This window comes from Neopelma chrysocephalum, unplaced genomic scaffold, assembly GCF_003984885.1.
Source record: "Neopelma chrysocephalum unplaced genomic scaffold, ASM398488v2 Primary Assembly neopelma1_96926, whole genome shotgun sequence".
Lineage (NCBI taxonomy): Eukaryota > Metazoa > Chordata > Aves > Passeriformes > Pipridae > Neopelma > Neopelma chrysocephalum.
This window is the reverse complement of record NW_020925569.1, coordinates 1,105,681-1,118,188: the sequence shown is the minus strand read 5'-3', so window position 1 is coordinate 1,118,188 and position 12,508 is coordinate 1,105,681. Positions and strand designations below refer to the sequence as shown.

The 12,508-nt window shown below is 37.7% G+C and overlaps 1 protein-coding gene across 1 annotated transcript in view; it reads right to left on the bottom strand.

Annotated features, from left to right (window-relative positions):
* Positions 1–1,276: 1,276 nt before the first annotated feature.
* The window catches only part of FXN (frataxin), a 17,724-nt gene continuing 6,492 nt past the window's right edge, over positions 1,277–12,508 (bottom strand). The window contains exons 4-8 of the mRNA XM_027670736.1: positions 12,047–12,185; positions 10,808–10,890; positions 9,328–9,448; positions 5,904–6,001; positions 1,277–2,944 (exon numbers count right to left, since the gene is read on the bottom strand). Of these exons, the coding sequence (XP_027526537.1) occupies positions 2,791–2,944; positions 5,904–6,001; positions 9,328–9,448; positions 10,808–10,890; positions 12,047–12,185 (595 nt within the window). The 3' untranslated portion in view covers positions 1,277–2,790. The remainder of the gene's footprint in view (positions 2,945–5,903; positions 6,002–9,327; positions 9,449–10,807; positions 10,891–12,046; positions 12,186–12,508) is intronic.

Sequence of the window (12,508 nt, the reverse complement as noted above, 5' to 3'; positions counted from 1 at the left end):
CTCAGCACAGAGGAAGCAATAAATTTTAGCAAGCCCGGACATGCTAGGTCTTGCAGACAGCACGCCAAAAGCAGAAAAAAACAATTATCAGATTAGCTGTTGGTGAAAACTCTCATATAGCTAAAAGAACCACAACACACTGCAGTTTCTGTGCTGAGCTTGTGCATCCAGTAAAGCTACGGATGCCAATATTCATCTTTCCAGAGCAGTCTGTATGCTCCCCTTCACTGATGATAGAGCAACAGTCTTGTGGGAAAAAGTAATGCCCATAACACAATGGTTGTTATTGATACTGTCTGTTCATGGTCTGTATGAAAAGATTTTTCTTCACCTACTTCTTTTGGGAGAGGTGAGGCAAGAAACTATTGACATGATGTCAGGTGGGGAACCATACAACAATTTTCTTATTCTAGTAAGTTACAGAAGTAAAAAATAGTATGGAAGCATTATTTGTCTTGGGGCAGTAGGCAAGGTCTGACATTATGATCAGAGATCATTCTGTGCCTCCACTGTCCAAGTGTGACAGTTCATGGGAGTCTTTGTCCTTATACAATTTGATGCAAGTATTAAAGCAAAAAATGAGTCACATCCTATGATTCATTTTGTACACCGAGATAAAACTCATTCTAACTTGCTGACGCTATTTATCTTCACCAGTTAAGATTAAATCCATTTGTTACCCAGATACCTAAAACCAGGAAATTGTTTGCATAAATAGCAGTAGTATTACAGATGAAGGGCAAGGCATGTCAACTGTGAAACCTGAAGAATCCACCCTGACTGGCCAAATTTGCACAGAACCTTTCCAGTGTTTTAAGAAAGAATTCAAAACAATATGCATGTCTGTAGTCTTTAGCCTTATCATTACAACCTCAATTCACACCTTTACGTAATCAATTAAGGATTCTACGTGCAACTTTATTTTGGTAAAAACATTTCCACAAGATATAAGAGAATGGAGAATGAACCTGCAAATATAAATCAGAGGTATGTTGGTGATGATGTTGAATACAAATTACTTAAGAAAATAATTTTTGGAAAAGTTAATTGGAAAAAAATAATTACACAAGCTAATTAAATGTGAGCAGGCAAAGGAATAACCAGGAGGAAGTATCCTCAATTCAAATATCAAGTCATCAGCATCTACACAAATGTGTTTAAATGGCTATCTGAACTACCAGGAGATTGAGCTAAATACTATAAAAGTAAATACATGAAATCCCCCTTATTTCCATATTTTCAGTGTTCTAAATTTAGAACAGCAAAAAATCTTCTGTTTTTACCTTTCCTTTGCTTTTTTTTTTTAAAAAGAGCGTCTTTTACTCTCCTACTCATGAGAGTTGGGAGTCATTGTATTTACCTCATCAGCAGAGCTGAAATTTACTTTGACTGAAAAACATGCAAACAGCATGCACAATTAACCAAAAGCTACTCCCAGTGAAATCGTACTCTATTTAGTGGTGGGAAATAGCAGGTAACAATGCTTATACTCTAAAGGCAAATAATGGGCGACAGTACTTTACAGCTATTGTTTTTCAGTGACAAAATCAATCCTACCTGTCAAAGCTAGCCAGAGAATCATTCCAAACTAACCACAGCATCAGAGGAACCAAAAGAAAACAGCTTGCACTGAACATCTTCTCATACAATTTACCCGAATATGGTGCAATTGTTTCCTCATGCATTAGTCAACACTTTGTCCTTCCATTTTATAGGCAATTAAAATACAGAAGTGGTAATAATATAATAGTGCAAATGTTGAAGTGTTCTTGTAGTTTATGATTTCTTTTGAATGTTTTTGTTTTAAGATCTGGAGTATATGATTTATTTCCTTCACATTTTTAACAGCCTGATGAAGACTGCTTCATCAGCCTAAATACTATATTCAGTTCTAAGAAGTTTCTGCCTCGGCACAGTGCCAAGAGGAGCCTTGTATCATGGTGATAAAAAGATAATCTAAGACCACTTACTAAAGAAATGCAACAGAACAAAATTAGCTCAAATTTTTGCTACCATGATCTTAATTTTGCTCAACAAAAAAAAAAAGGTATGTATTTTTACTCTTTGAAGAACACAAAGGTAGAGAAACAGAAATGCACAGTAAGAGAATGAAACATTTGCAGATATATTGCTGCCTATCTATCACATACTGGCCTTTCCAGTTCTATAAGATGCTTTCAGCCACATAGACCTCTAAGTAATTTAAAGGTTAGCTCAAAACAAAAAAACTCCTAATATGAAACAAAGCAGAATTTAGAATTTGGAGAAAATAGCAAGTTCTGCAATACTAAGAGAAAAAAATGTCATTACATCTGTTATGACATGTTCAATTTGACTGTGATGTGTTACTTGAAATAGCCACAAATTTTAATGCAATCCATTCACAGTACCACAACTTATGCCAATGCAACTTACAGGCATTTCTTCGTTTTGGTGAATGTCTTACCAAAAGAAGTTTAGTGTTTGTGCGCTGGTTGGAAGTCACCAGGTGGGTCAGTTCGCATATCCAAACAAGACTACAGACAGTAAGAATTTATGACTTACTTCCGCAGAGAGAAAGCAAGGAATGAAGTGACAAGGAAGGGTGACCTCAACCACCTGTACTACACGGACACAGATTCAAACAGCAGCAGACAAACCAAAAGACTGAACACTAGAGGAAAAATATATTATTTTCATTTTTGTTACACAACATACTGATGCCAAAAAATTAAGCTCAGGTACTTCAGAAACCAAGAAAGAGCTTTGCTTGATGTTAAAGTCTTTTAACTTCCATGAGGTAGAATGTCATCAAGTATCTTCTTTCCCAGAATATATTAAGCAGGATAAATCCAATTTAGTTTTTAACGCTGTTGAAAATTCTTTTGATAGGAGTTCATGAAGGGATACTCTGTCATGAGAATACACCCAATTCCGTCCAGTCCAGTCATAGCGCTTGGGCCCACTAGAAAAAAAACAAAACCAAAAACATCACACACTGTGTAAATACAGATTATTCAAGAAGACCTGCTGGAAGCCTGTATTTATAATGTATGCAAGAGAGTGCCCAGGAAAAGGAACAGATAGCATTGGGAATGACTGGTGGACAGTCTGGGGAAGTGAAGAAGAAAAGGCCAGGTATGTCAGGAACTACTGAGCCATCAAACAGATATATCTGAAAGGTGACAAGATACATCAGTCACTCCCAGTGGAGACAAGCTCTTTCCTTTCCTGCTTTTGGCACTGATTTCTCCACGATTTCTTCCTTTTCCCCCTTCTTCCCTCATTCAAATGATTTTCCTGTACACAAATATCATGCTGAATTAATGCCACTGATTAGTTTCTGCTCCAGTCATATGAAGATATTCTAACCACAGCAGAACAGAGATCACGATTTTCACTTTCTTTTTAGATGCAACAAAATCATTTACCAGCTGAAAGCAAACATATAGGCATGTGGGAGACTTGTACCTAAAATGCTATTTTCTTCTGTTCCATCATATTGTTGCTGGCTTGATTTTTTTCAGGCCTACATTAAGTATCAAGAAAGAAACTTGAACAGCTGCATTCCATTCCAGACCTTTCTATCCAATTCTTCACATGTGAAATAGGACAATAACTGAAAGGTAGTCACTACTGTTAATGTCAAGTAAACCAAGGAAATAGGAATGAAAGGTTCATCTGGGATAAACCAGATGATAAACATATCTTGTACGATAATATGTCCTGGAACTCAGACAATCAACATACAAGTCTGGAAGAAAACAGACTATCCTACATATATATATATATATACATGAGAACAACCTGCAGGTTCTCTACAGACATTAACACTAATCTGAACCTCAATATCCTGAATTACTCCCAAGAGCCAAATGAAGAACTTTCCAACACTAATCACAGTATGAGAAGTCATAAACACAAGCACAAATCAAAATCACTTTCACTGAAATCTCCCTGGCTGTATCAGAACTGGTAACTATTTGGAATCAAGATTATGTGCTCCAGTTACTTTACCCTGCATTTCTCATTTCTTAGCCTTTGTGGTACAAGCGTGTGTTTATACCGTCCTGCACCTAGAGAATGATGGAATGGGATCCAGTCATCCATGAAACTCAGCCTAAGACAGACCATTTAATCAATAACAAAGAAATATGTACGTTATCTGAAATGGTTTTAAATGTTATGCAGTAAATATCAGTGATACTGTTAGCATATGAAACACCTCCATAGTTCTCTGAACCTCCAAGATGCTGTACAAATGTCACTTTTAAATTTAAAATTAATAATTTAAGCAAAGATCCTGTGAATTCTATGAAATGCCTACTAAATTAAATACAGACTAAATGTATTTCTTATGGAAAATCTGCATACACTTTTAAACAGTAAGAGAGAAGAATTAAAATATCACATTAAGGTGATACTATGTAAGTTTGAAAAGTCTTTTCAGTCAAAGGAGCTACATGAAATTACTGTAATCACACTGCTGGCAGGTTGCACACATCCCCTCACAGCCCTTATTTGTAATTGTAAACTAAGGAAACTTTTTACTTTGATGTGTAGATGCACAATACCAAACAGAAGGTTTAAAAAAAAATCCAATAAAACATCTCTTAAACATCTTGAGAATTTGTCTCCATTGGGATATGTTCTTAAAGACTCAAGATCAACATTTACTGTACAAATGCCCCAAAACCTTCAATGCAAGTGATTACTGACAGCAACATTTGCTTCTTTCACTTCCCAGCATACTGCAGCTGGGAAGAGGTCAGTCCAGATCATACAGTATTTGTTGGAGTTGCCTTTCAGAAGTGAGAAAGTAACTGAACATATCGCATCATATTTCAGGAAATACCACTGTTTACCATAATATCAGCTGATGGAGTACAAAACTTAATGTTTGTCAGTGAATAATTTTTCATCATGGTGAAAAATACCAGCAGAGACTTTTCAAGTAGGTCTCTTGTGTATTTTTATTCACTACTGGAGCAATCAAACAAACAAAACCATACACACACAACGAAAACTCCCCAAACCCACAACAAACAAACTAACAAACCAAAAAAAAAAAAAAAAAGGAAAAATTTAACATTTGTTCACAAACTCCATATTCCATATGCTGGAGCACATCAGTATTAGATCAACTAGAGCTGGCTCCAAACAGACAGAAGTTATCTGAATTTCGGTTTTCATAAATACTGAAACCTTTGTGCTAGTGACACAAAAATCTTATAAACTGCTTCCTTCACCAGTAACACTGACCAACTCCCTCAGTTCTTTTTCAGGGATAGCGGCAAAGAATAAAAACTTGTCGGGGGGGGGCACAGCTACATTTCTCACTTATCTGGTTGCCCTCCATGCTGAAACCAATCAGAAAACCTGGAACGGATCAAAGCACAGCATTAGAGAAGGCAGAGGAAGCAGCTAGCTAGGGCTCCCTTGAAGTGCAGATGCTTGACAAAAACAAACAGTGTGAGCACAAACATATAAAGCAGGAAATCCCTCAAGCTTAAAAGGGAAGGAGCCACCCTGTTTAAATACAAAGAGAGGTTTAGATCATAACATCATCATCAGTCTTTTTCCAACAGAAGCTTTGTTTGTTTGGGTTTTTTTAATCATTGCTGAGTATTTTTTCTATAAGTAGGCTATAGTCCTGTAGACAGTGGTTTAGGACCAGAACAGTCTATGAAAATTCTGCATTACACATTTCCTGTATTAATTTAGGTATGTCAGTGTAGTGCACCCCAAACCTCTATAGCAAATCACAATTGAACATCTAGATTATATCATGTTTCGAGAATATACAGAGCTAAAGGGTTACTTATGAAAAGGATATGATATGATCGATGCCATGCTATAAAAAAAAGGAAGTACATTTCCACTCAGCCTGCAGACATTACGTTCATAACTCGCACATAACTTACCTAGTGGGTGAGGACAGCCAAATCTGACGGTTTGGTGTTTGCTTATTGATTACATACGTTCCCATGTCGCCACCTAATTTAACTGTTAGTACTCCACTCTTTAAAGACAAAGAAAAGTGAGAAATAAAAAATTTGCATTCTGCTAATTTGAGAACAATTACTTCATCTGCAGTGGCAGAAATTTAACGTATCACATTCTCAGCTATTTCCCAAACAGTAATAGCTTGGAAAAATGATCATTAGGTATTCAAAACTTGTCTTAATACCTAGCACAAGCTGCATATCTTTGAGTCTGATCTATATTTTAAACTGTCTGATCAGTTTGATTTTAGTTTGTACCATTACCAATGGCACTACTTAAATGACACTCTTGGACTTTGACCTGGCATCTTGAAAGGACCATTAGTTCATTTTGCAACAATTAAAACATCATGCAATAACAACTTTTTTCTATTAATGAACAATGCAGAACTGGTGTGGTTACAAGTAAGGAAGCTTTATGTGTCATTGCAGGATTTCTGAGCCATGTAATTTTACCTTACTTTTCTTAAATAACTGTAACAGTTTCCCAGGGAATAAACACAATTTTTCTCAGTACTACCTCAAAAATGTTCCAGTTCTAAACTCCATGAGGTCTTCTGGTTTTGTTTTAGTTATTCCACCTTTAGACCATTATCCTAGTGAGCATTTCTTTTCTTTTTCTTGCTCACATCTCTTACCGACAACATTGATTCACATTTCTCCTGAGAAAAATATTTTCTGTTCCAACTTTAAGAGTAAAAAAACAACACTACTTGGACTAGAGTTAATTTACAGATGATATGAATTATGCTAATTAAAAAGGGAAACACTTCTACAGAATGGAGTGTGATGATTCAGATAATAGCTTATTCATATTTAATTTGCAGTGTCTCAAATGCTTCAGGCCCTATAGCACAATAAAGCTTCTTTAAGGGAATCATACTTTTCATGCTTTAGTAAGAAGATACTGCTAGAGCTACAGTCACTGCTAGGACTATTTGTTATGTGTAAGTACTTACTATGGGGGAAAAATATTTTCATATAAGAGTATCTACTGCCTGCTACTCTGTAGCACAGGCAGCAGCTCAAAGTTTCCTTCTCCCACGAAGTAACTCAGTGTTACTGGTTTCTAACTTATCTCAAGGATCACCAGCCACAAAACAACACTCTCGGGATTTGAGAACATGCTGCTTCTGTGCTTGTTAAGCAATTTATGGCTGTGATCAGTACAACAAAAATAAAAGTCTCTCTTGGTTCATACTGCCATCAGGTTGTCCTTCCAGTTTATTTATTGGATATTGGTATTCTGCAGAGAAGGACGTGAACAAGCTACTTTTTTGGCCGTCAGAATTTAAACTTTTCCATATCTCAGTGGTCTCAGAGTTGCAGAGATACAGCACAATAAGAGGAGGATGGGGGATTAAGCCTGACTAGCAATATACAGATTTCACTATTCCTCTATGTGTTCTTTAGTGCCATATTATGTATTCAGCATGATATTATCCTTTATGCTACAGAAACACTGTAAGTAAATAGGTTTCCAAATAGTTAACAAAAATTTATACTATTGACTACATTGTGTGTCAGCTCTGAGACAGTACTGTTGCTCTATCATTGCAAAATAAACAAAGGTTAACTTCTACTGCTGTGTTGAAAACATTTTCCACACATTTTTCAATACTTCTAAAATACTAGAAAATACAACTCGAATTTTTAATAACTTAAAATGCAAGATACTTTTACTATATGTTAAGAAATATTGCTGTATGTGTTTTGTACTACTGAACGAACGTTCTTGGTAACAAGAATATTCTTCGAAAGAGATTTTTTTCCCCTGGACATGAAGAAATCAAGTTCACCATAATGGACAGGCACAACAGACCTTTATCACGATTGCCACCTTGTGGCTTCCCGTAACAATAGTCTTGTTTGTTTGGAATTACAAGTTGGAACCACTTAAAACTTTTGATCTTAACAGAAATGACAGCACATTATTAACTGTCATTATACAGTCTATGCAACAAAGGACAACTGGTAAAAACTACCATGTAAAAATATTACCTTTTTAACCTCATAATGAGTCAGTGTCAAACAAAATCCACCATACAGTGGATGGAGAAAAAAAATTATTATATAAAATGACTCATCACCTTCACCTTAATGAAGTGGCTATTAAATGGGTAAATTTTAATCTTTTTACTAATTTTTGTCCTAAGCTCTTTACATCATGCTAATAGGTGCTGATATCCTAAAACATACTGAAGAGTGATGGTTAAACAATGCTTTTTACCAGAAAAGCAATTAGCTGTAACATTAGCTACATACTTAAAGCAAAAAACAGTATTTGCTAAACAGAATGCTACTAACAATATGTTATTTTATATCCTAGTTACCAGAAACAAAAAAAGAACATTATGATGACAAAGCTATATAGGAGCAAGTCCAGAATTATTTGGTTTCCTATTTTCCACAGTGCAATCCAAACTGTCTGCTTCAACGACCTTGAGCATAAGACTTTAACTGATAGGGCCAGTAGAAAGCCATCTCCTTGTGGTAAGACATAAAGAGGGAGCAGTAGTTATGTGACCTAAAAAAAATGTATTAATCAAAGACGTGTGTTACAGACAGCAGTGTAGTAACTTCTCCAAGTCATGTTGAGGGCTGTAACACACAAACACAAACCACTTCAGGAACTGAACTTATATAAAAACTAAAAAATTCCCTATGAGTCCATCATTCCTGTAAAAGAATTTGGGTGGCTGACCTACTGAAGGCTCCAGTTATCAGGACAGCAGCCACCCAATGTCTCCTGTGACAGCAGCCTTCTCCCCATGTACGCTCTGGTCTCTCTTCTGCAGCCACTTACCCCAACACTGCATTATCTTGTTGCTTCTCTCCACCATAGGTTGTCATCAGTAAAGCTAAGACAAACATACTCTATTTGGTCAAGACAAATGCTGCTTCTCAGTATTCAGGCAACCAAAGAAACTGCTCTAACAGTTACACATGATGTAAATGTACTATGCCATGTAGGTTTGTCCTAGTATTCGCCAGAAGGGAACTGATTGCTATGTCAGATGTCTATGCCTGTTTAGAAAAATTTATAGACTACTGTCTATAGAAATTATAAACCAGTTTCCACCTCCTCTTGTGTTCATTTATTATTCTATATATGCCTTTCTCCATACATGAAACATTTCAAATCCTGTTGCTTTTTACCATAATTGTTGCCCCAGTCAGTAAAAGGAGCCATATTTTAACAATCAAGCTGTAAATACTAATTGTATTTTAAGTGTCAGCACTAAGGTGACTAATCTAAAATTCTCTTTCTAATTAAAAAAAACAACAAAAATCAACCTACAGCAATTACAGTGGCAATGTTTAAATAATGTTTAAAACATACCCCTAAAGAGACATCATAATCTTCTGGGGTAAAAGGCTTATCTGTCAGGTCCTCAAAGAAATCTGCTAATGAGTCCAGTGTTTCTTCAGCCAGTTTTTCATAAGTGGTCTCATCTAAAGAGCTACAAATGACATGGAAGCCTGTAATTAGGAGGAAAAGCACGGCAGACACCATTTTCCCTTTAATAAAAACATACCAAGACTATGACCTTGCATGAAACAGTAACCATGAAATGACCATATAAAACAAGTAGTAATTTTTCTTAAGGTGATGTAGATGACAATCCACCTTATAAATGGCGGTGGAATTTTGAAATTTTTTCCTCTTAACTGAGGAAAAAATACTTCTTTCCTTAGATATACTAACCCCTGTTTTAGTATGGAGAGACAGATTTCCAAGAAAGGCATTTTCATAAATGGACCTTGTGTAAGGATTACTTAGTTTTGAACTCTATGAATAGAGACAAAATCACCTCCAGCTTAGAAATATGTCATTTGGCTCTACAAAACTTGCTGACGCTATAAGCAGTTAAGAAACATCAATATCACATGCCATGTCAACGTACAGCATTTGTCTTCTCGACTGGAATTACCAACACAGCCTAGTAATTAGATGCTACTTAAAGTGTGCTTCTGAACTAATATATACAATTAAAGTCTTCTCCAGAGAGTCTGAAAGCATCCTTGTAGCCATTACGTAAGGTTTACAGCATCTGTGAGACTGCTTCTGTCATCCTCTTTAGTGGAACAAACTCTAGATCCGTTTAATTAACCAAGTGTAATTAAATCACATAAGTTTTTCCATTTGTATTAGTGTCAACTTTTAAATGAATGTGTAGGTGGGTATCTCTACCAACAGTAGAGATAAAATAATCTCAGTAAATAATCTCAGAGTAAAATAATCTCAGTTCTCGCTAATGGGATGGCAATATAACAGTTATATGGACTGAGTATCTAATATATATCAGTTAATAATACAGAACACCTTTTTCTAAAAAAGTGTCTTGTGAGCCAGTTACTGAAATACAGTCTATGCCACTTATGTGAGAGACACCAGAAAAACGCCTTGGGGCATGGAGAATGGAAAGCCTTAGGATCAGGCAGGATTCATGTACTGGTTCAAGATGCAGTTCAGGCACTTAATGGCAAGAGCCACTTCAGACACCCACACAATCCTTCATGTGTCTCCAGCTGCTGCATTAGAAGGGGAGAAGCCTTCGACATATGCTGTGTCACACCCTCTTAGCATCAGAAGAAACTTCATACCCCCTGATATACATGAAATTGTGCTAGACACCCATGTTTAGGTACATGAATTATTTCCTAAGTGACTTCCCAAATTCACACAAAATGCTTTTAGATAAAACTGTAGTTGTCCTTTAAACCACATCAGCATTAGTCTGGTAGTCTTAAAATGTATATAAGTAATTTTAAAATACATAACTGATATTTTCATATGAGTATCTCAAAATACATTTTACCTTGTGTCACTCAGAGTTCCTGCACTTCTCAAATTCATGAACTGAACAGTCCTGCTCTTCACATCTGAAGAATACTGTAATTGCTGTTGAAAGTAAGCAAAAGTAAAATGCAATTAGAAGTTAAAACATGAAGAATTAGAAATTACGTATTTATCTCATAAATTAAATAGATCCTTGAAGTCTTTTCCATCCTCAAGTACAACGTTCATATTCTATATCACAGAGCTAATATGGAAAGAATTATGCAGCTTTAGTCCTTGGGTGACTGAAGCAATCTAGGACACCCTTGTCTTCCTCATACAACCTAAAGAAAAAACCCCACATCCTTTGACTCATAGAAAAGTGAACTAGGAAAGAGAACTGCTTTCTTTTCTATTGGTCTACCACAGAAATATCGAATAACTTCAGACAACTGGCTTAGGCCCAGATTTTCACAAGCATCCACCACTCAAACACTGTAATATCAACAACTTGTGTCCCTCTGTTGGAAGCTACGAACATATTAAACTGATATAAACAGAGCCACTGAATACTTATGTACAAAAGAGCCAAAACTACTTCACATTTCAGAGCTCTCTGTAAAACAAGCAGTTTAGCTTCTAATTTCTCTTGGTATGGGGAAAAAAAAAGTGCTTTAAAAACCAAACCAAAGTTACAGAAAAGCTGTATCAATGTACTAGCAATATCAGACAAGAGAACAAAATGGGGATGCAATACATGGATAAAGATAAAGCTGATCCATGACTAGACATACTAGCAGAAGCACTTATTCTATCCACCAAGAAAGAAAGATAGCACGCATGCCATTTTCTTCTTAACCAGAGCCGACCATTTGGATAAACGGTAAAAGAGCATTATTGATTGCTTTTCGTGTTCTTGTGCAAGGTTGTGAAAACTAACAGACTGAGCTGAAAAGCAAGTGACATTTGAAAAGGAACTATGACAGCCCCTCTTCAAGCACAGGAGAGCAAAGACCCATCTCTCTCCATGGGGTTTGACATCTATCCGCAGGCACTACGGATGAACTGTCTGTTATCCAGAACCACGACACGGACAGAAAGGACGGAAAACAGCGTCACAACGCTACAGGTCGACAAAATACACGGCGGTACCTACGTTTCTGACTGTACCCTTCAGCATTCTTTAACACACATTTAGAATCAAAAGCTACAAGCCCAGAAATATATTCAGGTTCTGTCCAGGCTGAGCGGCTCTACCTCCATCAGTGTTTGTTCTCACTCTCGGTTCGTGGCTGGGGGCTGCCAGCCGCGATGCCGGCTCATAGCCAGCATGGCGTCCCGCGCACGCCCCGTGGCGGTCGGGGCGGACAACGCGTCTGCTGCGATCGGCAAGGGGCTGCAGGGCAGTGAAACAGCTCCCGGGAGAGGGACGGCACGAGAAAGGGACAAGGAAAGAGGGAAGGAGAGAGGGAAGGAGAGAGGGAGGGAGGGAGGACGCGCCGCCCTGCCGGTCGGCCGCGGGAGGCCCGGCGCACCCGCGAGCTCACACCAACCTGCTCGGAGTCGGTGGCCGGACCGGGAATCGCCGCCAGATTCCCTTTGCTCCCTGTCCCCCGCCCTAACGGACGCTCGGCCGCAGCCGCCCCGCCCGCCCCCGCCGCCCGCCCGTCTCACCGTGCGGCCGCGACCGGCGGCGGCCGTGCCCGCCCTCGGGGTGTCCCCGGTGCCGCCGCTCCCCCAC